Below are 25,603 nucleotides of genomic sequence, written 5' to 3'. Positions count from 1 at the left end.
GATTTTTGATCTTTTGATCATGTTTGTGCCCCTCCGAAGGGCACAAACATGGCGTCTCCATACGAAGCTCTACAAATTTGGGTGACACACGTGCACTTCTGCGAATAACGCGCGAATGAAAAACAGCAGAAAGCTGATTCTTGGCAAGGTTGTTTATATAGCAATCATCTATTATATCCCAGATTCTGGAATTTATTTATTGAATGGATACGATTTTTAGTTTTGATCACATGACTGGTGAATACAAAGAATAAATGTGAAGACTGGCACTCCCAGCAGGGGAACGTCGGGATCATTTTTCTCGCTCCAAGCTCTGCTCCACGCCTCAGGCATGTTACGCGAAGGCCTGGGAAGGAGTGTCGGCGCGGGAAATGGCGAGACATTGCGAGACATAAACAATGATGCTCGAGTGCACTTGTTGATTCATTTGTACCTCAAGAAAGATTCTTGTGCTACTATGGAGCGAGAAGAAGTTATAATAAGCAATGGAAATGGCCTTCAAAGCACTAAAATGCTTTCTGATCGTATAATGGCGGTTTGTTATATCGAGACTGTCTTCAGAGACGTGAAAACGGGGAAAGAGCGATCGAGGTAAGGCTTCCTTTTTGTTTTATTGTTGTGGAATTTTGCGCGTAAGGTGATTTTCTTAAGTTCTTGTTTTATTATTAAGAACTGCATAAGAACTTCATTTTGATTTTGTTCAATTTTTGTCAATTGCAGGGGAGGAACTGGGTTTTTTTCGAAGCTAAATTTGGAAGGTTATGGAGATGGTTATGGCGTGTTTACAAACAACCACGTGCTTGGGACAGTTGTTGAAGCCGAAAACGCGGTTGCAACGTTCGGTTTTGAAGGATCCAGTGTCGGGGAAAAAGTAAAATTAAGACCAGAGATAATGTTTCGAACTCAAAAGGTTAGTTTTAATTGTTTACTCGGAATAATCCCGAGGGACCAAATGACTTACAATGACAAAGAAACGGCGGATTGGCGGCTATGTTGGTGGAACAAACCAAATAAGTTAATTCGAATTATAACATGGCCAAGGCTGCGCTTTCTAGTATGCGCAAACGTACAGCACAATTCAATGAGGAACGCTTATGGTAAAAGCAAAGTTAACTTCGCCTAAGAAGAAAATCTTATCTCCATTGACAATGTTTTACACAAAACAGTTAATTCATGCAGATCTTTGAATTTATGATCTTGGGAAGTTTGGAGAGCACCAAGGAAGCTAGATTTTCTCTCGACATAGCCTCATCAATTTAGGCCTTGGGGTGGTGTTCTGTAAATCATTGGGTAGTGGTGTGCTGCTGGGACACTGAAACCAGGGTTCGTTCGGGTCCTGGAAAACCTGGCAAGTCCTGGAATTTTATTGTGGCATTTTCCAGGACTGGAAAGTCCTGGAAAAGGGCTACTGGTCCTGGAAAGTGCTGGAAATCTGTTAAACTCGAGTAAACAAATATGAAATGTATGGCAGACAGTAAGGAGAATTAACATTAAGATCTTGGGAGTGAAAGGGTTAATGTCAATTTTAGAGTCCTGGAAAAATCAATCTGAGTCCTGGAAAAATCCTAGAAAAGTCCTGGAAATTTGTTTCTGTAAAAGGGTACGAACCCTGTGAAACCCTCACCCTATATTAGACAATGATCAGCTTGATTTTGCAACCCTATTCTAGACTAGGCCCCAAACCCCCTATCCTATCCAGACAAGCTATCCAGACAGGCTATTTTCAATGCAAAAACTTTGTCACTATTGTAGTCCATTATATGCTAACCAAACCAATATTTTACAGAGTCACTTTTGAGTTTCAATTTCTATTGTAGAACTTTATGTAATAAACCCCATTTTGGACTAAAGTATTAAATTATGGGCCACTTTTGCAGTAAATTACACCCTATTCTAGACCAAAACTGTCCGATTGCTATACCCTATCCCAGACTAAACTGCCAAAAACCATACCCTACAAAGCAGCACATACCGATATAGCAATTATATATGGGACTGCCTCTCCCCTGGTCTTTAGGTTGAGGCACACAAGGGGAAAGGTCCCTTGGACTAGTCCCTTGAAGAGTTTACATGAGGAGCTGGTGGGAGAGACTAACCCCTTGTAGTGTTCACGCAATGTGACTCATTGCATAGCAACGTAGAGAAAACTACACAGGGGCAAAGGGTATCATTCTTTCACTCTTCTTTCACTCATGGCTTTCCAATAGTGAAACTGAAATTATCGAATCAACAAATTATGTAACATTGAAATAAATCAGCACCCCCAACAAATATGTATGTCACACTCCAAACAGTGTTCTTCAATGGCATTGTCTTCCTGAGCCACCATCCTGATAAAGAGTTGTAAGGAATTACAGGAGTTTATTGTGTAGATCTGTGATTGGTTAGTTTGATCTGGTCGCAGAAATTTTTCTCACAAACAGTTTATATGAACTGACAAATTGTGGGGTTTTGTCCCTTAAATTAAAACCAGGGAAATATCTGTGGGTCCTTGCAACTAGATTTTTGTGACAAAAATAGCTATTTCACCCAAAGTAACTTGTTGACTTGTTATGGGGACCAGTCGCTGAAAATTCATGCTTGCTGACTTTTATGCTTCTTGCATGCTTTCCAAACTTCCTGTGTACATCTTAACTTGGTGATATGCACTAAGGCATCAATCAATAAAAATTTATCAAATCTTGCATTAGTTTAATTGTCCATATTTTGACCTACCAACATGGTGGTGATGACATTACTTGCAATCAACAAATATTATAAGCCATGGCCATACGTAGCTACATGTAGAATCCTTTTGCATTATCTATCTTTAGTGTGCTCATTTACGCAAATACAACAGGGTGGGCAGCCTCTGTAAAGGAGAGAACAAGAAACCATAATATGTATTAGTATAGCACTGCGGCAAGTGAGGAGGCAGGTGCTACAGTATACACTATTTTAATACCAGTATGTGCCACTGGAAAGGAGGAGATCACAATTTTTACTCTCTAGGTCTGAGATGAGATGTGTTATTTAAGTTTCTCTTTCTGTTTTTCTGATTTTGAGCATGTTTTAGAATAGCCTTTTGCTTAATAGAAGAGGTGAATTTATTTGAATGAAAATTAGTGATATGAAAAGTGAACGACATTTCAATGACACCGTGTCATCATTATCAAGTTTGAACTTGATAGTGATGACATGGAGTCATCGAAACATCGTTCACTTTTCATATCGCTTATCTTCATTCTAAAGTGCTTTACAAAACCTTTTATTATCAGGAATTTATTTGACTGGGAGAAATTGTTAGAAGGAAGATGTTAAACTAAAACAATGCTTCTTTCTGTGTTTGTTGTCAGGAACTTGACTACACATTTGTCGGTGTCAAGAAACAAGATATTGAAACGTTACAGCAAAGAATTGAACCGATACCCATGGAGCCCGAGCCAGAACTGAGAAAAGAAGATAGCATTATGATATTCCAACACCCCAAGGGACGTCAAAAAGAATACAGCCAAGACAAGATTACCAATATTGAAAAACCATTTGTGTTCTACCAGGCTGATACAGAGACAGGGTCTTCAGGATCACCTGTACTTACAACTGTTGGGCTAAAGCTGATAGCTATCCATCACAAGGGAAGTGAAGAGGGGGGCTACAACAAGGGAACTCTGATCAGTGAGGTTCTCATGCATCTAGAAAAAGAAACATGTATGTTCATTTCCGTTTTTTTTTTTCCTGTGGGAGGGGGGGGGGGTGTATTTTTTTGGATGTAATGCTTTGTGCAAAGAAATCTTTCACTATACAGTAAGTCTATCAATTACTTTATCGGCCTCCTTAGAAACCAGAAGGAATCTAGTGTAAGTCTCCTCCCCGACTCGCATTAGCTTGTGCGATCATTATGCAGACAAAACAAAAGATGAGAAGGCACAAGGAATTGTGAGATGAGACACCCCTCAGATTTCTTCTGTTTCTTAAGTGGTGAATGGGCAAATTAGCAGATGAAGTGTTTGTAAGGCCACCACTTTATGGTCACATTGGCTGGACAGCACAGCGACTCAAATAGCAAAATACCAGATATATTAAATTGACTGGATGATGACTATAAAGACTGGCGTACACTGTATTTTATTATATTAAAGTTAGGGGTATAACAAGTGGTGGCAAATTGATAAAAACGATATCCCACATGTGAGGATATTATTTTTATTCACACATGTGAGGATATCATTTTTGATAACATTTTTGTCCCTTTAACTGGACTTAAATTTGTTGGTGTATGATTGAAACATCTTTGAATCTTTTTGGAAGTCTTTGGCGATCTTTGGAAATCTTCAGAAATCTTTAGAAAGTGATCGTTGTTTTATATTGTGAGAATTTTATACAATAAAAAGAAAATTACATGGTCGCTTGGAGAAGAAAATTTCTCTTCTTGTGTTTTCAACACTTAAAGAGAAATTTTGTATATCTGCGTGGCCATGTTATTTCCTCTGATATAGTTTTTGTAATTAAGCCCTGCACAGATATTTTTGTTGAAATATGGTTAAGTCACTAAGGTGTCGTAACCTTAAGTTATTTTTACATTGTACATGTATGCACAATATATACTTATTTTAACGTTTCTTTGAAAATTATACCAGGTATCAAACAAGTAATACTGGTAGTTTGTTTCTTTTTTCAGATACTAAGCCCTCTGGCAGCATCTCAGACAGTCAAGATAGGGAGATCTTTGAAGGTTTGATGAGACTTTTTCTATAAGTCAAATTCAAATATTGGATCATTGTTTCATTACCCACCTCAGAATCCAAATAGGTGTGGACCTCATCCCCACCCTGTAAGTAACAAGCCTCCAAAAGTTTGGGACAGATTTAATAGTTAAGTTAGTCTCACTTACGTCAGTGCAAAATTCACTACCTATTGGAATTATTACGTTTAGTTACAGTGTAAAATTTTGCTGCTAGTAAACTAACCTAGGGCCATACAGGGGAATGTTGGCCCAAGGTTATGACGGTATGCATCCCATTGCACTCTGTCCATACCAAATTGACCGAGGACTAATATCCGAGCATATTTTGCTATTGTGTTTATTATCCTTCAAATATTTTTCACTACACACACAGTTTTGAAAATTGGGGAATATTCAGTCATGTGATGCATTTAGACCAATCGCACACGAGCAAAAATATTTGATGGATTATAATTGATATTATTTTATTGTCTTATTATACAGATATGCCTCCAAGAAAAAGGCCAAGGCATGACCAGGAGGACATCAAAAATGGCATGCCATCAGAAGAGGCCCTTGGAGACCTGGCGCAACACATAACTTCATTTTGGAAACCCTTGGGGCGCAAACTTAAAGTTCCCAATGCCAAACTTGAGGAGATTCAGAGTGACAATGTCCAGTACCCAGCAGTGAAAGAAAAGGCATTTCAAATGCTGATGGTCTGGATCGACCTAGGGAAATCAACAACATCTAGTGAATTGGCAAAAGCTTTACAGGCTCTTGGAAAAAACAGACTAGCTCAGGAGCATTGCAGCTGCAATCAAAGTTGTAAAAATTAGAGGGAATTAAACCTGTTTTAGACTAAAAATCAAAAGAAAACTAAGATAAAAAGACATACTCCATGGGAGGGCGCATACCTTTCTGTAGCTGATATAGTGACATACTTGTACCTTTCCTCCACCCTCCTGGGGAAGTTGTTCAAAGGGTGAAAGATGTCACTCTCCAATAAGTTGCTGATCCAGTGATCCAGTGCATGGTGATACAGTCCAGATGCCATGATCCCATGCATATAATTCAAGTTGTAACAAAACTAGCCAAGGTATGCACTGGGTAGTGATTTATCCGTTGGCTTGTATTATCAACCCTTTGAACAAGCAAGTAATACTTTTATAACCTCTCAAAGTAGCATTGATAACGTTTTCACAATGTTTGTATGGTGGTTATGAGGCCATTTTTTAAAATAGAATACATTGTAATAATGCATTTTGTTTATGCTCCAAGTGCATTTGCTGTAAAGTTTTAGTTTTAAGAATGTGTTTTACATTAGTTTTATTACATGTACAGATAAACACGAGTTATTTATTAAAACATTCTTTATATATTCATAAATCAAAAGTGAGATTCAGTCTGACAAATAATGCCATCTTAAATCCATAGTTATTGAAGATATACATATCCTAAAATAGGTCCACGGTGTATACATTTGTGAACTGCCTTTTTGAATAGCAGATTTGCACGATAGCGACATTCGACTACAACTACCAGAATTCATTTCGCTTTTTCTTTATTATTTAAATTTTGAATTCCCAATGGGGTTTAAATAGCAATTGCCCTAATTAGCATAAGGAAATGAAAAAGTGAAGGATTCTGGTAGTTGTTGTCAAATGACGCCATCATGCAAATCACCTATTGACGCCATAACAAGATCTTCCTGTAACCATGGAGACAGGAGAAACGTCTTCAACATACTTCATAGAGATCTGAAATCGCAGACCCCTGCTGATGTCTTCACGCGAATCGAACGAATAGGTACAATAACGGTAAAATCACAACTAACAAGGAATACAAAAGAGCTCTTCCGCAAAGTCATACAATACATACTACAAATTCAAAAAACATTTACGTTTTCATATGCTGAGGGCGGGAGACTATCTAAACCTGGCCTTATGTGGGATCTGCGTTCAAGGCCTGCACTAGTATTAAAGGAAGGCCTCCTAGTTCTGCTTTTTCAAAAATTGTCTCGCAAATTTTTGCAAAATCGGAAAACTTTGCCCTTTGATTCCTCTCACAATTTCTGGAGTAACATGTGGGAAGTCCCTCGCATTTTGCCCCCTTCGTTCTTCTGACGGAAAAACCTTTGGTCCTCTTGCGCCGCTCACTGGGAAGCCTTTCCCGAAGTCTATATAACCACTGGGTTATAGCTGCCATCGGAGTGGCATGTGGTCAAAAACAATGTCATTTGTCTTCAAGGTCATCGTGCAAGAAACCCACGTGGTGTACTCGCTGGTTTGCAATAGTCGTTGTCCACGTTTGTGTATCTTTTTTCGTGGAAAGGACACTGGATATGGTAAGGGAGCCTCAGTGAATAGGGAGTTTTAGCAATGAGGACGGTGACGCCGGGGACGACGCCTTGTAAAAATGGATTTATATTTTACCTTCGAGTGTCGCAACTGTGTAGATCAGTGTAGAATTGAACGCTGTCATTGCATACTTAGCCTGAGCGAGGTTTTAGAACCATAGGCATCCTGGACAAATTCAATTTTACAAGGTGTTGTCCTCGGCGTCGCCGTCGTCATGGTTAAGATCCCTATATTTGCACCTCGGATGCTGGAAGGTCGATACACTTGTTTAACGTGGGGTCTGTCATCCTAAGTGGCTGCTTTGTGTTTTGCTCATGTTTTATCCCGACCAATCGATGACCAAATGAGAGTATCGTGTAAAAACCGTAAAAAGTCACATAAATTGCAGCTCTTTGCCAAGGAAAGTTTGTCGAACATTTCGGTAGGAAGTTTTTCCCTCCTGCTGAAACACTGAATCTCGTTTATGTTACTTCGCCGATGCAATATCTTTTCATCTTCCCTATTACTGTTGTTGTTCGTCCTTCGTAGTCGAAGATGACCAAAGACATCTATTTTGTTAATAAATTTCTACGGTGTGTCCGGAGGTGGCTGATGAGACCAATCCGGGCAAGGAAGCCTCTCCCACAGGTAGGGCAGAAGTGGGTAGGGGCTGTGCTATTAGTGCTAGCGGCTCTTTCCTTGCGTACTGCTCGCTTCTCTTGGGCGAGACGAGAATCGGCGACACGGCAATCGTTTGCACCTTCTTCTTCGGTATAGCGTAAGGCCGCATAACGAGCCAGACGTTCTTAGCAACCAAAAAACAGACCTGGGATCCCGTGGAGATGTAGGACTAAAAGTTCTACATCTCCACGGGATATCCAGTGGCTTACAACATTCCAGTGTAATCATATCCCTGTCGGTGATCGTTTATGTTCCACAAAACGCGTCAAGTTTTGCCCGAATGTGTCATAATCCTAAAGTGTGAAATTATAGTTACTGTAACACAATTCCATCGTGTCAGAAAGATACAAAACATTTTAATAGTCGGTGATTCGGGAAATCGCGCGACTGACGTGAAGAATTTGGATTAAAAGAAAAAATAACGTTGAAACAATGCGTTGTGGCGCAAACGCCAGTTTAAAACTTAGACTTTTTGATACATTTCTTACTCTTGTAAAGCTACGGAGCACGTATAGATGAAACGTTTTCGCTAATCGCAGTTATCACTGTTATTCAGTAAGCGAAGTGGCTATGCCCAGCAGCCCAGAAATGCCCGAGAGTCAGAAATGTTCTCAGATTTTCCACGGAAAGCCTGATTCAGTGAAACCTGTTTAGGGTATTCTCTGTATACATGTTTGTTGCTTAGCGATTACAAAAATAATCTGAATTTTCTAGTAGTCGAATTCAAAGATCATGTACACCGACACTTTGAAAATCAGTTAATGTTAATGAGCAGTCAGGAAATTATCTCAAAAATTATGACAAAGCTCTCAAGAGCGATAGAAATCTCGAGTACATAATGTAATTCTTTACGAGAAATGCCGAGCGATTCTGGAAACAGCTCGACGGAAAAATCACTATCACGATTTTGTTACATATCCCGAAGCACTCAGCAACTGCATTGCATGGACTCCAGCCTGGATGAACCAGAAAGGATATGTAACACTTGAAGGCCATCGTCATCAATAACGTCCTTGAACATGTCGAGTTGATACTCGGGGCTTTCCCGCTCTAAACCAAGTAATTTTTACAGTATTTCGCTTTCCATAGCTTCCAGTTCTTCGGGGATTTCGCTACTTAATTGACTTCAAATCTCAATGTTGCGGAGACAATGATATCTGGTGCAATAACATTGAAAATTGTGATGCGTTAGACGGTGAGGCACCGGAAGTTGTTTCCGCTCGTAGGCATTCGTAGACGGTAGACGTTGTCGACGAATTTGAACTACCCTTTCGCTGTTAGATGGCAGAGAGAACCTTCAACGAACGTCATGAATCAAGGCTTAATCTTGCTACCGTAACTCAAGATACACAAGGTGAACGCGTATTTTAATATATAACTGTATGTATAGCATAAATTACAAAGCCGTTACAGAACATAAGCGTGCATATAAAGAATGCTCGGAAAATTAGCGTATTATAGCCTTCAGTTAAGCCATTTTGAATAATCAAATCAAGCCGGTGTCAGAAACTCATTTGTCCAGTTTCGTTATGACGTCAGTGCTTTCTCATTGGCTCACAGCCAAGCCTTTTGTTCTTTTGCTTTATAAATGCGACACCACCCGGATGGTTGGGCGGCCAGTTAACTCCACCGCAATATATGCATCTCTCTTAATCTCTCTTAATCTCTCTTAAAACAATACCTCCTGGATATATGATCAAGTATTCTTCCTCAACCACCTCCCCCCCCCCCCCCACCAATATCGCCTCACAGACTGCATTTCATTAATCCCCTACATTTACCTACACAGTCTGCAGTTCATTAATCCCCTGCATCTGCCTACACAGCATACACCTCATTAATCCCCCACATAAACCTAATTAATCCCCTACACAGCCCACATCTCATCAATCCCCCACATATACCTACACAGCCTACATCTCATTAATCCCCTACACATGCCTACACAGCATACATCTCATTAACCCCCACATAACCTACACACAAAACCTATCCCCCAGATATAGCTACACAGCTTTCATCATGAGATGTATGCCTACATGTACACAGCATACATCTCATTAACCCCCCACATAAACCTACACACAAAACCTATCCCCCAGAAAAAGCTACACAGCTCACATCGTATTAAATCCCAGCATATACCGACACAGTCCACATCTCATAAATCTCTCACATTTACCTTCACAGTTTGCATTTCATCAAATCGTTTCTAGAGTCTATACTCATTATATTCAGTGTTTATCAATCTCATTTAGCGGTCGTAAGATATTTTGGAACAAGTAATTTGACTATCGCTATTCAAATTATCCGTTCACTGGTAGCCTGGAAACAGGCTACCGATTGGGTTAATGGGTTTAGTGCAAACTAGCCGAGTTTGTTCTAGGGCCCGCCCCTGCCGGATGTTTTTTCCGCCCTCGCTGGGAGCCTGTTCACAGGCTACAATCCCGGCCAAAAGTAGTTGGGACACTTGAGCTGTATCACGTATCCCCCTTCCCCCCTAATCAATGTTGGAAAATATCGCGTTTTCTCCAACAAAAAAGGGAGAAATCACCTGATTATCAACATTGAAAGTGGGGGGAGGGGAGAACTTGCTTCGTGTCCCAACCCTTTTGTCTGGGATTATAGTTCACTTGCCGTCCGTCCAGCCGTTCGAACGAGTACCGTAAGGAATGTTTACGCGTGAGAGGTCACATATTTGCCGATGCATTTTTGTGGTAGAATCGGCAAAGTTCTTCTTCAACTCATGTAGAACCAAGTGGTCTTAAGATATCTTGGAACAAGTAAATTGACTATCGTTATTCAAATTATCCGTTCACTTGCCGTGCGTTCAGCCGTTCGAACGGATACCGAGAGGTTACATATTTGCCGATGCATTTTTGTGGTTGAATCGGCAGAGTTCTTCTTTTAACGACGCTTTTATAGTCGAGAAAGTAAAATTGGCGATGTACTTACCTCTTTTTACGTGACGCGTGATCGGTGAAAAAATTCTCCGTGATGCGTGATTTAATAGAAAAATTCAGCGTGATGCGTGATTGGTACCCCACCTTTGCCACGCTCATATAAGGGTAGCTTAGTTACTTTGCTCTGATGAAAGGCGCACACTTGAAACATTAACTAACTGGTCACGACGGTTAAATATTTATCTTTATCAACTTTAAGTTGATGATTAGCTAAGTGTTTCTGTTGCCCGCCGACGCGACACAGCCCTACAGAATCTAAAAAAAATCAGTGCATAATGACTTCTGCTTGAATCCCCTTGATCACTAGCGGGAAGGCCAGTCAGTCACAGTGCTGTAAAACTTGGTGCCTTTCATTTATATATTTTTTTTAATAATTCCCTCAAAGACCTAACATTTTAAACCAGAAATGTGCACAAACCAATTACGTGCTTCAGGGAAAAAAAATTGTTCAGAATTATGGCCCCAGTTGTCCAAAGGCTAACCACCGGGTAAATCACTAACCAGCGGAAATCTAACCTTGCTATCAGCTGGATAGTGATTTATCTGGTGGGTAGCTTTATTCACCTTTCAAACTGAACCCGGACCAGGGCCAGGCCAAAATGGCTCAAAAACGACTGTTTGTGTGTTTGGCTCGTAAACACACATGCCCCATATGACGTATTTGGGTCTATTTGTAAGGCAAAACCACCAGCAACTCAAAAATTGATTATAGGGCTGGGGAAAATAGGGGTTCCAGGCTAGTAGAAACAGGGGCAGACTTAGGAGGGATGTACTGGGTGGCGAACCATCCCCCTTTTGGAGAAGCAAAAAAACCTAAAAAAAATAGAAAAAAGAAAAAAGAAAAAGATTGTTAAGAAAAATAACACCAGACACTCTGGTCAGGTACATGTATCTCATTGTAATTTCTACTTTGTGACGTTGCTGGTATCTTTGGTGTAACAGTTTTCAGTAAGATTCCAATTTCTCAAATTGCAACATTTTGTTGGCACGCCCCATTGATTCTGCAGCCCCAAGGTACCAGTGGCCTGATTCTCAGGGCCGCAGGCGACCCCTGAATCGCCGAAGTACCAGCCACCCCTTTGAAAATCCGCCTCGGACACATTGCTTTCGCATAAACGGTGTAGTTCTGTTCTGGTGATACACCGCGGACCACTCGCGGACGTTATAATTTTGTTGACACGGAGAAAGAGGAAGTGACATGAAATCACTGAGGAGTTTGCCTGCCTTGAGGTAAGTAAGTAACGTTTTTTAACGTTAAAATTTATACTAGCACTCAAATAAGAGGGTTATAGCTTGGTATTTGTTAATTTTAGTGATACAGTACTGCTGTTGAAAGATTTAATCTTTTAATTCATTTTTAAATAACCCTGCATGAGTTTTTCTTTCCGAAATTTGAAGCCCATCGTGAGTATTACTGAATTCGACCATTTTGAATCAGATTTCTTCTGGATTTAAGTGTTAAAAACAGCCAGAGCACGACGAATGTTTGTCTTTTGTTTCCGGCAACACAGTCTTCGCTCATTTCTATGAAAACTTTAAACTTACAATAAAATTTATAACGGTTAACTTGCCTGCAGTATAATGCTGGTGAACTTATCTATTAGATCTATTTTTTTTATTGGCAACCAGCTCTATGAAATAATTATTCTGTACTAGGAGTATTCCTACTCCCCATTGATGAGATGCTAGCCCCTGAAGAGTTACTCCTCAGGGCATGGCATTAAATTCACTGCAACCCATTTATACACCTGGGTGAAGAGAGGTATTTTGTACTGTGAGAGTAAAGTGTCTTGTCCAGAAAAAACAACCCAATAACCCCAGCCAGGGCTTGCAGTTCCCAGACAACTTGATCTAGTTGCCAGCAAGCTAACATTACACCACCAGGTCTCCACACAAACTAATTAATTGTATGCATTAATTTAATTATTAGTGCAATTTTTTTGTATTTTTTTAATGTTTACAGATTCTTTCCACAATTGAAAGGTTTCAATCGAGAGATTATTTGCAAAAAGTGTGTTTGGCATCAGAGACCTCAAAAGCGTGCATCCTCGAGCATTGTGGTAATTTAATCTATTTTGATACTAAATGTTCTGAAAATCAGGGTTCAAAAGGAAGACCTCTGGAGCTCTGGATCCTCAATTTTATTTTTTTCAGGTCCACTGAGTCCTGTATGAACATGTTAATTAATAAGTCTAGCAAATGATAAAAGTAAATTACAATATTTAGAGAAGACGTCATGTCAGCCTTAGGGAGGGAGGGAGACATAGGTGGAAAGTGAGAGTTTCCACCACTGTACCATTCCTTGGAGGTTAGAGGCAATACATTTTTATGCAGCCACAAGAAGCTTTACCCTTTATTCATAACACAGTATTTTTTAGGCTTTAAAACTCTGGAGCTCTAACTTCCTTTAGGACTCTTAGGAACTCTTATTTTACACAGCTCTCTCTTAAATATGAGTTAAAGAGTTTGAATTTTGGTGTTTCGATGACATTCACAATTTCTTTGGTGATTGACAAAACCCTGTAAGCCTTAAATCCAAACAGTGTCAGAGGATGCAAAAATGAGAATGAATGACAGGGAGTTGTGTTGAAATTCTGACTAACAGTGATGTATTAGGACCTTCAGAAATTGTAACATGACAAGGTTTTAAATTCATACAAGGGATATACATAACCCCCTTAACAAGGCCACATTGTAAGCTGTTGCTGCTTCTGCAGGATTTCCCAGACATATTGAGAGTGTATGCAAGTTTGACAAGGAATACTACACTTGATATCATTAACAGAGATTATGGGACTTCAGAGTTGGTGTTCCACTGGCAATATTGGCTTAATAGTTTTCAATTGATTTTTCTTGTCAGGTTCACAATGTAGAATCAAGGTGGCTACGTCTGTTACTGAAGATGGCTGATCACAATCAGCCAAGTCTTGAAGCTGTTCCATCGCAGATAAGAATGACTCAAATACGTGATATGTTAAGTAAAGCGGCAAGGATGAGAAGAACTGATTCTGCTGGTGACCTTATGCCAAATGTAGGCTGTTTACATTATTTTAATTTATATCTTCTCCATGGAACACCAGAGTTGTACTCAGAGGAGAATATCACCCTGAGATCTTGACAGTGCTGACTAAGCCCAGTGACTGCAGGCCTATACAAAAAAGATTTTTAAATGATAGCTGATATTCTCCCAATAGGTTTTAAGCTTTAACATAACATTATTCTGTTATTGAAAAAAGAGCTGTCAGTAGAAAATTTACCCAAATATCTGACTAATACATGCAAAGTATTTGACTGGTTATAATAAAGCAATCTGATTTGCTGATTTTAGTGCTTGGCCCTCTGAACTAACTTAGTCATGTAATAATATCACATTATGAAGACACGATTGATCATTGCAGTTATACACACAACTTAAGCAAATGTGAAATTAAAGCCTGAAAAAAATTCAGGCCTGAACGGGATTCAAACCCATGACCTCTGCGATACCGGTGTAGTGCTGTACCAACTGAGCTATCAAGTCAACTGGGGGCTGGTCACATTGTAAGTTCATAATATACCCGTAGATGATGAAGAATGCAAATGAATATATGAAAGATCATATATTTGAACTGTGGAGAAAGGTATAAAGATATGATTGATTATCGCAGTTATACACTCAACTTAAGCAGTTGTGAAATTAAAGCCTGAAAAAATTATGACTGAAAAATTATGTATAACTGCGATGATCAATCATGTCTTCATATCTTTCTCTGCATACATTTACAGCTATGTTATTGTACCATTATTGATATCAATTTTTGTACTGTAAAAGATTAATCAAGTTGAACATTGTTTTTTTTTGTTCCCTGGAAGCTAGGCTGTTGCCAAGGAAGTACGACACTTTTATAGTGGCTTATTAACTAAGGTAAGAGATATTTGATATCTGCAGGTGGAATTTTTATCTTGTAAAAAATAATGAACAGGCCATCATTTACTGTTGGTGAGTGATAAATCCCTTTTTAAATAACTTCAGAATCTGAATGTTTTTTGCATCACTTTTAAAAACAATCACCATTCATTGCCTAGAGGTGCATATGCTCTATACCATGTGAATGCAATCAATAACGAAGCAACAACAATATATTGTCTCAAGTAGTATAATACTTGTATCAGCTTAAACAACCAGCGGCTAATGTGATGCCGTGCTGATTTTATCGTCCAGCGAAATACTGAAAAGGTGTGTTTCTTGTTCAACAAAAGATCTCCAAAAGATGCCGCTAGGAAAACTGAGATTTTTTGCAAACCAGCAGAAAAAAATTACAGGACAGTGTTTTTGAACTAAAAATAAGACACTGATTTCTCATAGGCTGAAAAGTTAGCATTCTTCCTTGTTCTTGAACGAGATCTTGGTGTAGATCATGGAGAAGTTATGGAGGTAACAAGAACCCTGGCTAATGCTCAAGTAAGTGTATGTGGTGGAAATAAATAGAATTTGTATATGATGTACTTTAACTGGATATTTTAACCTGGGTGCAAGGAAAGTCAGTTGTCCAGCTTGCCCTTTGGACAAGCTGTAACTAGAATGTACAAGCCAGACAGTCACTTTCACTAGCCTAATTAAAAATTTTCCATAGTAACACAATTAATAAATAATTAAAATCCATTAAAAAAGAAAATACAGTGTAGTATAGGTAATCGTATGAATGTGAGTGCCTTGGATTAACACTACGAGTGATATTTGAGAATTTTCTCGAGATTGCATGAGCCTTATAAGCCAGTTCAATTTGGAAAAATTAAAAATATCATGAGCAGTGTAAATCCTTAATTGCTTAATAAGCTTTCATACGTCAGTTACTCATTTATTGTATGATGTAGAAAGTTACGAACATGTACATGTTAATTTGAACTCAAGTCCAAATTCAAATTGGAAGATGAATTGGCCTGCTCTTGACAAATCACAATGAAGTAATTTCTGGGTCATATAATAAATTAAAACTTACAATAATTTGCTCTTTTACAGTTCTGATTTCTTCAAATTTTACGCAAAAAAAAAAAATCACTTGCTCATTGTTGGCCAAGTAAAGGATAGAATCCACAAGCCCAACTATAAAATACACCAGCCATGGGCTGTTGAACATGACTTTCTTTGCTTGCTGTTAACTTGTACTAACAATAAAATTATAAGTCAGATAGTTTAATAATACATGTGAAGTGATGCTATACATCGCAACCATTTTATATATCTTTGTCAGGAGAATGGACTTCCAGCCATGTTACGAGCTGAGGATAAACTGCGGCAAGCTCTTGAACCTGCGCATATTCAGCTGTTATCACAGATAAGCAAGCTACCAGGAGGTGTCAAGGACATTGTCGACATGAGAAATGATCTGTTGGTAAGAGAACACTTCTGATTTACAGGTGAAGGACAAAACACTACCTGGTTGTCTCCTTCTAAGAGATTTACAAAAAGATAAGGCTTACATGCATGGCAAAGAAAGACAAACTTCAGTACACGGTATTCTACTGTACAGCCTGCTAGAATTTTAAGCTGTTCCTAAATCAGTCAAACATGTGGAAATTTAATAAATATTTCTTACTGACCTGATATTCTTGGTCTACACTAAAAGCTACATAATATTATGTACAGATCCTTGTTTTCCCCCTTTCTGTGCACTTTGTGCTTAGACCATAAATCATAAGGGAAAACATCTGCTTTGTAACCTATAACTTACAGACCTCAAACTTGGTTAGTAGGAGGTACAGATGTGTCTTTTATGACTTCTCAATTTTAATAAATAAGTTATAAATAGTTCATTAATTAACAGGCCATTAAAATGAATCATGTAACATGTTCATGTGTTAACATGGTGACTATTATTTGATGATACAAGGAAGGATTGAATGAAGAGAAGGATCCTACAGCTAGACAAGAACTCCAAGCCCTTAGTTCATCCATCAAGAATCTCTTGGCTCAGTGGTTTGCTGTTGGATTGTTGGATCTTAGACGAGTAACATGGGAATCACCTGGCAGTATTCTAGAAAAGGTAATTATGCTAACAGTCTGTTTTTTTGACAATTCAGGAGGTAGTAGTCTATCCATAGACCCTGTATTTTGTCTTGAGTTCGTCAAGATCACAAGGTTAGCAAAATATTAACCCGGCGCACAGGATATGAACAAGCAAAAACACAAAGGGGTGGGGCTCATAGTGCTCTTGCACTTCAAGGAAAATATCTCATAGCAGACTTAGAGTAAGGAGGCAGAATGATATTTAAGGCTTGCACAGTCCAGTCCAGTCCAATGCAAGGGTTTTGCACATTAAGCTCAAATTTTTTATTATTATGCTAATGTTCGTTGCTCAAAAAATCTCACTATTATGCTTGAAAGGAGTCACTATTATGCTCCATTATGCTCACATAAAATAGCCAATATTTCCCCATAACACTTGATATGTTGAAGTATGAGCAATGCCTCAGCGAGATATAAATGGGTTAAACCTGTTGGCATGTGCTTTTCACTGCATAGTCAAGTGACTTGTGCCCAGATTTCTTTTGGGCTGCCCAAGGCCGCCAATCATCTTCCAGTTTTTGTCACTATTATTCTGACATAATGCTTGATTCTTTGGACTCACTAGTCTATTATCCTAAAAATAATGTCAGCAAGATAATATGTAAAACCCTACGAGTGCATAATCTATCTCTTTACATTTTGAACTCAGATATTGCATTACGAGGCAGTACATTCAATGTATGGCTGGGATGACCTAAAGCGGCGGTTAGCTCCTGACAGAAGATGTTATATATACACCCATCGTTCCATGCCTGGTGAACCTGTGGTGGTGTTACACACTGCACTGGAGTACGAGATTGCAGATAATATTCAGGTACGTTGTCATGACAGCAGACACTTTCTGATCTTCCATAGCTGAGGCCTTAGAAATAAGGATCGTTGCCGGCAAATCCCGAACTTTGCCCGGGTTTCAGTGGTACATAATATTATAGGAAGTGTCTGGCACATCACCCAGTGACCTAGGCTGACAGTTGAACCCTGACACTTCGATCCAGAGGTCAATATGCTGATCAGTTAGTCTAGAGGGTATCAGAGGGTGGATTGTGATGCTGTTTCTCCAGCAAATTTTAACAAAATTCATGTGTCAGACTCACATATACCGTACTTATAGTTGCTTTTAACAATGGGTTTTTTTGTAAATTCACAAATCACTGCTCTTAGCCCCCTGAGGGGGGGGGGGAGCTCCCATTTGAAAAAGACGGGGGTGCTCATCAGAAAATTTGAAAAAAACCCAAAGAGGAGCCAAGATCATGTTTCAACTGAAACTGACTTTTTTCGTCTCAATACCCTAAAAGGCACCGCTACATCTCCTGCTGTGGATCTTTTGAGGCTGAACACCCTAAGAGCTACCAAATCCAGATTTGTAACCCCTAAAAGGTAAAACGAGCGCTCCCGTTCTGTTTATATGGGAGTGCCCCCCCCCCCCCGCCCCCCCACCGGGCTCTTAGTTGCTTTCCATGCGTCACACACTAATTTTTTACTTCATTACGTAATATATCAAACACGGAAAACTGCATTTGACCACATTTTCAAACACCGAGAAGAAGGTGGAAAATACGACGTGCAGCGGAGTATTTTTGACGAACTCTGAGGTGTTTGGAAATGTGGTCAAACACTGTCTTGAGTGTTTGATTTGCCTTCTCAATCAAAACTAAACTAAGGAGAAAATCGAGAAGTGTCATGCAAAAACCCTTTCCCTCGGTAACGCCACTTTGTTCTAGACTTACAACCAAACTAAAAGCCCTCCCAAGAGTTCCCCTCATTCATGGATTCTTAGTTGACCAAAAATTGTGTTCTGATCTGTTTCAATTCAGGTTATACTGAGCGAGCCTGAAGTTGATAGAGATGAGTGTGAGTATGAGCTGGAGAAAAGAACCACTGCCGTGTTTTATTCCATCACTTCTACACAGAAAGGTACACCTCGCAACATTATAAAGAATAGTTGTTAAAAATCTGAAATAAGAATTTTAGGTTTTGAAGACAAACGTCAAGTTGTGTTTCTTTTGGCCTACAACATTCGAGCGACGATCAGGTCTATCAGCGAATAGCCAACAAAGAGAAATTGTGAATGAGGATAAACTTTTTCACGTTTTTTTGAGGCCAGGGAACACTCGTCATAGCTGGCCCCACTGGGGCAGTTTTGACCAAACTGATAGGGGTCTGATAGTAATTAGAATATAGTTTTAAGTTTTAAGAGTGAATTAATACCAATTTCTGTTGCAGGACTAAGCGGCGTGGATCTTGGTAATTTTCTAATAAAACACGTGGTGGAGGAGTTACGACACGAGTTCCCCAACATCACACAGTATTCAACTCTATCTCCTATTCCTGGATTTAGACAATGGCTCCGACTTCAGCTATCTCTCGCCCTGGAAAAGCAAGGTAAGCTTACTCAGCGATACACGTGATAAAGGATTTTAAGGCAAAGCTGTAAAACTCGGTGATTGTTTTCTTTACCTCAGTGGTTAAAAAAAAAAACAGCCCAGAGAAAATAACGAACAACTTTTCTGTGTCTCCATCGAGTTATAGGAATACGATTTTTCTTTTTGGGCTATACCTGCATTGGGACAGCTTCTTGCTCAGATCAGCATTCTTTCTTGATTCATTGTTTTGGAGACCATTGATGTGTTTTCTTTTTCTGTTTGGTAGCAAAGGGTATTCCCCAAACTCTACTTTTGGAAGATGAACAGAAAAGAATTCTTGAAAGCCACAAGAACGCCGACTTGTCACCGCTGTCATTGTTCAAGGTCGGTATATTGTTTACAGAACTCTGTTAGACTTGATGGTGACTAATAGCGAACTTCTCAAACAATACCAAAGGATTGACTAATGCCGGTATTGAGAATAAAGAATACCATCAGCTGTGAAGTGATACATAATCTTGATGTACAACCAAACTCTCGAAACCAAAAAAATTACAACTAAGTGAGATTTAATCTTTTCAACATCAAAATCGTAAGAATGACTTGGAGAGGGAGAGGGGTCTGGTTACACTACTGATCCCACGGCTGTCAATGGAGTCCCTCCTCAGCAACAGTAGACCCTTTCCCAGAAAATCGTGTCTACATGATTACTACAACTAGCTGAAGGAAATGAATCGCTTGTGGGTTATTACTTATCAGGCTTTTGCTGGACGTGGCAAAAAATTGCATTGACCATGAGTTATCCTCCTTCCAAAAAATTTCACTTGTTTATTTTTTCTTTTTTTCTCAGGACCTTTTAGGGAGCAGTGATTGGCATGTTGACCCAAGTCTAGCTGACTGTATGAAGAGCCCGCTGATGCGCTTATGTACCAAGTACGTGATATGTTTTGTGCACCGTGTAGATGGCGTACATGTATCTGGGAGAGGGGGTGAGGAAGGTAGCAGCACATTGGCGAGGGTCACACGCCCCAGGATACACCCTGTCTATTAAGAAATCAGGGGGAAGCGCATCTGGTTGTAGGGGTTTTACGTCTCACACATGTATGTTTCAGCAGTGGTGAATTCCTTTGAAAAGAGAGATGAGCTTCTTGGAATGAAGCTTAAAATGTTGCTTAAAAAACTTAGAAGGGGGAGGCTTATATCCGGATGAGGCTTATAACCGCAATATGTTTTTTTTTTAATCTGCCTATAAAAACCTGTTCCTATAACCGGAAGGGCTTATAATCGGAAATTTACGGTGCTAAAACATTAGAGAGTGTTTTCACGTTTCGTTTAAGTGGCCATGTTAGTATTCTTAAAAACAGAGCTGTTCCTTTCTTTGGAGCCAGATACGTTATTCTTCACTGTTTGGTGTTCATTACATGGATATTTTACGTAAATATTTTAGTGACGTGAACTACCTGTTCCCCACTCTTAACTCTGTAGGTATCTGTACACAGAGAAGCGAAGAGGATTTGTTATGGATCCTGTTGGTAAGAGATTTTTCCCAGACAAATACTACATGTATTGTGTAAGGAATATGCCACCCACGTGCCACCCTCTTTTGTACCCAGACTTGCCTGGTTGCGGTCATCAACTACTTATTTCTCCTTATAAATTCAATTCGTTTTCAAGTAAATTGGGTACGAGAATTGACGACGTGATCACCAACTATTTATGTTTGTGAAGCAAATTCTCCCAACTGTCCCTGACTGCGAAGTCGCGGTAACGCCTTTTCTTGCCTTTTCCTTGTCAGGTAATTTTCACATAAGGAATGGTGCGTGGATGTGGAGATTAAACTGGCTTGCAGATATAAGTGCCAGAGGAATGGACAATTCCTTCGGATTAATGATGAACTATAAATACGTATTAGAAGATGTGGACAAGAACAATCAGCAATACTTGCTTAGCGGTACAGTGGCTGCCTCACCCCAGTTCCTACAGCCACTACAATAACCTTTAAAACGGCGTGACTCGATGACGAATCTTGCGTGACAGAAACGGAAATCGGGACACAAACTCGTTTGCAGGATCCTCCATGAAGCGTGGGACGGCAGGGCGGAAACAGAAAAGAGCCTGGTATCAAGGAGACCGTAAAATAACAGTGCGAAATAAAAAGGAATACAAAACACACGTTTCTTTTTGTAATAAGTCAAAGAATTTTCTAGAGTTATGCCTAAGAATTATCGTTTCTTTCGTCAGATTATTCAACTCATCAATCTGGTAGTGAATCGTTTCCCCTCGTCGATGAAAGTGGATGTCGTTAAATACTACTAATTAGAGAGATTTTTAGTGACATCCTATCGAGGAAGCCATTCCGAAAGAAAGGAAATCATTTATGCGATAAAAGACAAATATTAAAAACCAATTACTAGTATTCATGACAGTTTTCACGCACCGCCACAACGAACCAAATGAACAAGGGTGTCTTTACAGCTATATTAGAGTCGCAAACTGAAGAAATTCTCTCTGGTTCAATTTGGGAACGATTTCTTTTCTTGTTCGAACATTTCCTATTGCGAGGCAATACCTTTATGGCCGCTGTAAAGTTTTTCTGTCTAACAATCAGATTATGAGCTCGAGATTTTCATCACTAAAGAAATCGAGAGCGACTAATCTGATTGTTTTAGTATAAATCTACTAGATGTTCAAAACTCCATCTAAATCCCCTTTAGACACTGCGAAAACGCAAAGAAGTGACCTTCATTTTGTTAACAACCGCACACTGCTAGAATACTCGGTACAACGTACAACGGAATAGATAGATAGTGGCATAGCCAATAAGAAAACGGCAATCGTGATAGACAGGTTATAGACTTACACTAATGCGTAGCTATAACTGCAAGTGGCCATCATTTTGCGGTTGACTAGCAAAAAGCATTAGTAAAATGCTGCTTCGATCGCCGCGGAAACTCTTGAAGAAAATCATTTTAATTCTCATAGAACATTTGTCGGCAAAGAAGTCGCCTGGTGCGAACGAATAATATCGTCGCCGTTTACCTTGGAACGCATATCATTTGAAAACTTACCTACACATGCAGCGCCCTATGCCCGTCTTTATATTATCAGAGCGCTTCTGCAAGCCATTTATAATCGGCGATTTTCGTTTGATCGACGGTCTAAAATCAAGGCAGAACATAGGCGTAAAACCAACGGTATTTTCGATCAGATTTTTAATTCACACCATCATCAACTTGCTTTTGATTACGGGTAATAATGTGTAACTTGCGTAACAGTAGCCTTTTAGTTTGTAATGAATGGCTGAAATCGAAGTAAAACAAAACGTGCCAGAGGCCACGTAAATGGTTTTTATTACATGCGACTGACACGTACTAAAACTTTTGTTTAGCTTATCAAATCAAAACGAGTATAACTGATCGAGCCCCGGGGCATGGACTGTATGGAGGGGCATCGAGGGGGATTTAGAAGCACGAGACGTGCTGATGTCGGCATAACCGTGAGATCCATGATTGCCAATGAATAGGCTGATTTCCTAAAAAAAAATAAATACGATGGCGAAACTCAAGAAGCTTAAGGGATATTCTTTTGTACAAACTGGGATTCAGTTACGTGAACTTAAAACTTAGTTCGAGAGTGATCGGGAATAATTTTTCAAAAAATTTGCATATTTATCAATTACTTTATCTCCTTCGGCAAAATCAGCTAAACGACCTGACTCCTCAGGGAGGGCTATTTCCGGTAATGTATCTTCTTTAATTGTCCGTGACTCGCTTTAAATTTTGAACCAACTGACGAGTAACATATATAAGCAAACAGAAGAATAGTTGATCAGATAAAACTGATCATTTGAAGAAAGATTCCTGTAGCCCGATTTGCAAAGAAATTTAACAGTTCAACGAAGCACAGCAAGGAAAAACAAACATCAGAATCAGAGGTAAGTAACCTGTATTCAGAGAACTATTTGTTATACATTTTAGAATTATTTAGCAACCGCTCTACAGGCCTAAAGTCCTATTTCGTCATCAGCTTAGGTCTTGAGGGACTGGTCCGAGAGAGTGAAGCGCAAGGCATCTAAATGTCGTGCCTTTGCATATCATCGAGAAGGCGAAGAGCGTGCGATCACATCATATTTCAACGCGTTTTCTTGAGCTCTCATGTCTGACTATTACTGTAACTTTTCGAAATAGCTTCTTATTGTTGCAAAAGGGAACTCGATTTAATATTCCCCCAGAATTCAATTAATTAGTATGTACCACACAAGTGAATAGTGCTTTCCACCCATTCTGATCGGCTAGCTCGGAGGTGAATAGCAAGTACTATTCACATCCAATTCGGTGAATAATTTGTAAATTATGGGTGCTTGCCATTCAGCCAGAAAAATCTGGGAACGTCGGTTGTAAGTCAAATGGAACATCAACTCACTCCTCCTTCGGAACGACCGAAATTTCCTCACCATTTGCTGAATTCCCCAATTAACGGAAGCAACAATGGCAAACAATAACATCTCACTCGATTTGCTTGCTGAGTTTTGGAAATTCAAAGATCATCCCCGCTACTTGTAACAAATGATACCTAATGGTAAGCACCCTTGTATCATGGTGATGGGCCTCTTGGCTCGTATGCAGACTGAACTCTTACCTTACCTCATATACATCTTCTACTTAACCCACAGAAAAATAAAAGCTAGAAAGTTTAAGACTGCGAGACGCCCGAAGGCATCGTCGTGATCAACAGGCTTCTTCACGAAGCATGAATAATTCTACAACCTTCACTCTTTACCAAAGCAGCTCAACAGCACCAGGGATCACCGCCTTTACACAAATCGCCTATTCAATAATCGCAACAGTTGCGTTTTTCGGCAACATTCTGGTTATTTCAATCTTCCTCCGTGATAGAAAGCTTTTAAAGAAGTCTTACAACATGCTTATTCTCTCCCTGGCCATAGCGGACGTGTTGACTGCCATTCTGCTCATCACAAATCCAGCTTTTGTTCTTGGTGACGCGTTTCCTTATCCGAGCAATCACGTGCTGGCCAACATCTTCTGCCGAGTGGTATGGAGCCGTGTATTTCTCTTCCAGCTGGTCATTTTCTCGGCATACATCTGCTTAGCGCTGACGATTGAGCGGTGGTACGCTGTGATAAAACCTTTCCGATATGGCGGAATCTTTAACAAGAAACGAACTCTCGCTTACATTTTCAGCGTTTGGGTGTGGTCGCTAATATTATGCGGTAGCACTTTCTTCGAGGTCCTGTACGTTCCGTCAAATGCGCCAACCCGACGATGCAAGTGGCAGTTCTTCTGGGGTAAACAGCCTGTCCGTGCTATTGTGGGCATCATTCAAGTCTTGCTAAAAATGGCGCTTCCAAGCTTCAGTATGCTGGCACTATATGCTCACATGCTTTACAAGACAAGCAAGTCTACTTCGGCCTCAGCTGAAAGCAGAGCCAAAATGCGCGGGAAAATGACGCGTATGGTTGGTGCCGCGTGCCTTGTGCTTATTTTGTGTTTAGCACCAAGTCAGACCAATTACGCGTTGGCAATGGCGGGAAAAGTGCGGATGGACACCAAACTACACCACGCCCTTTCTCTTTTGGTCTTCATAAGCAGTTGTGTGAATCCGTTCATTTACGGGCTAAGCAACAGAAATTACCGTGTCGGATTTCAAAGATTACTGTGTCAGAAATGCAACAGGGCGATACAAAGCACAAGAAAGCTAATGAACAGAAAGATTCGATCCGAGATCGATAAGTCAGAGGAAGGTTCATACCTGGAAGAACACAGAATTGGAGGAAGTACCGAAAGATATAGACCGGAAGAGTGTCATACACGAGCCATTACTAATGGCTGGGAAAACAAAAGCAATATTGTGGATAGATATCTTCCTTGTTCTCTTGACTATTCGCTCACTAGACATTATAGTGTGTAGCATCACCGTCTATTTTTATGATCCTTGCAGTATTCTGGCGACACATAAGGGTGAATCTAAATACAAATGACGATTAGCAAAATCTCGATTTATTATTCAAGTTCTTCGATTTATTACTCAAGTTTTTCAGCTAAGGACACCCGCGAAGGTCTACGGTAACCCTAACTGTGTTATGCTCTCTAGCGGGGACAGAAGTTATAGGAGTACAACAAACAGCTGGCCCTAGTTGTTCGAAGGCTGGATAACTCTATCCACCGGATAAATCGCTATCCAGAGGATAGCGTCTTTTGTTTCGTTTACACTTATCCATTGAATAGCGATTTATCATCTTTGATTATTGTTTATAGTAGATTTTTAACTTTTAGTACATTTAAGAGGGCCACAAATTTATTAGTTGATAAACTATTACGTGTCACCCTCGATAAATAAAGTTTTGATTGATTGATTGATTGATTGATTGATTGATTGATTGATTGATTGATTGATTGATTGATTGATAGATAGATAGATAGATAGATAGATAGATAGATAGATAGATAGATAGATAGATAGATAGATAGATAGATAGATAGATAGATAGA

General features: G+C 39.6%; 3 protein-coding genes across 3 annotated transcripts; all 3 read left to right on the top strand.

Annotated features, from left to right (window-relative positions):
• Window positions 1–359: 359 nt before the first annotated feature.
• LOC110049354 (uncharacterized) lies at window positions 360–6,097 on the top strand. Its single transcript, XM_020755144.2, has 5 exons — window positions 360–591; window positions 721–910; window positions 3,336–3,687; window positions 4,658–4,711; window positions 5,207–6,097. The coding sequence occupies exons 1-5, from the start codon at window positions 458–460 to the stop codon at window positions 5,539–5,541; spliced, it is 1,065 nt and encodes a 354-aa protein (XP_020610803.2). The 5' UTR covers window positions 360–457; the 3' UTR covers window positions 5,542–6,097.
• A 5,752-nt stretch (window positions 6,098–11,849) lies between these two features.
• LOC110049404 (malonyl-CoA decarboxylase, mitochondrial-like) lies at window positions 11,850–21,266 on the top strand. The gene is made up of 14 exons (XM_089283110.1): window positions 11,850–11,915; window positions 12,649–12,745; window positions 13,546–13,716; window positions 14,542–14,589; window positions 15,031–15,126; window positions 15,917–16,057; window positions 16,556–16,708; window positions 17,381–17,545; window positions 18,546–18,645; window positions 18,955–19,113; window positions 19,381–19,478; window positions 19,945–20,027; window positions 20,580–20,626; window positions 20,890–21,266. The coding sequence occupies exons 1-14, from the start codon at window positions 11,884–11,886 to the stop codon at window positions 21,087–21,089; spliced, it is 1,590 nt and encodes a 529-aa protein (XP_089139236.1). The 5' UTR covers window positions 11,850–11,883; the 3' UTR covers window positions 21,090–21,266.
• Window positions 21,267–23,461: 2,195 nt separating this feature from the next.
• On the top strand, window positions 23,462–25,256 carry LOC110049382 (somatostatin receptor type 4-like). Its single transcript, XM_020755174.2, has one exon. The coding sequence runs from the start codon at window positions 23,844–23,846 to the stop codon at window positions 25,020–25,022; it is 1,179 nt and encodes a 392-aa protein (XP_020610833.2). The 5' UTR covers window positions 23,462–23,843; the 3' UTR covers window positions 25,023–25,256.
• The last annotated feature ends 347 nt before the right edge of the window (window positions 25,257–25,603 follow it).

Source organism: Orbicella faveolata, unplaced genomic scaffold (genome assembly GCF_042242905.1).
Source record: "Orbicella faveolata isolate gen_17 unplaced genomic scaffold, um_ofav_v1 contig_12, whole genome shotgun sequence".
Classification (NCBI taxonomy): domain Eukaryota; kingdom Metazoa; phylum Cnidaria; class Anthozoa; order Scleractinia; family Merulinidae; genus Orbicella; species Orbicella faveolata.
The sequence above is the reverse complement of the archived record's forward strand: the minus strand, read 5'-3'. Positions and strand labels throughout refer to the sequence as shown.

Bases quoted from the DNA above. Each gene is read 5' to 3' on its own strand.
- LOC110049404 (XM_089283110.1), top strand. From the start codon at position 11,884: ATGAAATCACTGAGGAGTTTGCCTGCCTTGAG. The intron at 16,058-16,555 runs GTAAGAGAACAC...TGATGATACAAG, and splicing joins ACATGAGAAATGATCTGTTG to GAAGGATTGAATGAAGAGAA. The intron at 17,546-18,545 runs GTACGTTGTCAT...GTTTCAATTCAG, and splicing joins AGATTGCAGATAATATTCAG to GTTATACTGAGCGAGCCTGA.
- LOC110049382 (XM_020755174.2), top strand. From the start codon at position 23,844: ATGAATAATTCTACAACCTTCACTCTTTACCAAAGCAGCTCAACAGCA.
- LOC110049354 (XM_020755144.2), top strand. From the start codon at position 458: ATGGAGCGAGAAGAAGTTATAATAAGCAATGGAAATGGCCTTCAAAGC. The intron at 592-720 runs GTAAGGCTTCCT...TGTCAATTGCAG, and splicing joins ACGGGGAAAGAGCGATCGAG to GGGAGGAACTGGGTTTTTTT. The intron at 4,712-5,206 runs GTTTGATGAGAC...CTTATTATACAG, and splicing joins AGATAGGGAGATCTTTGAAG to ATATGCCTCCAAGAAAAAGG.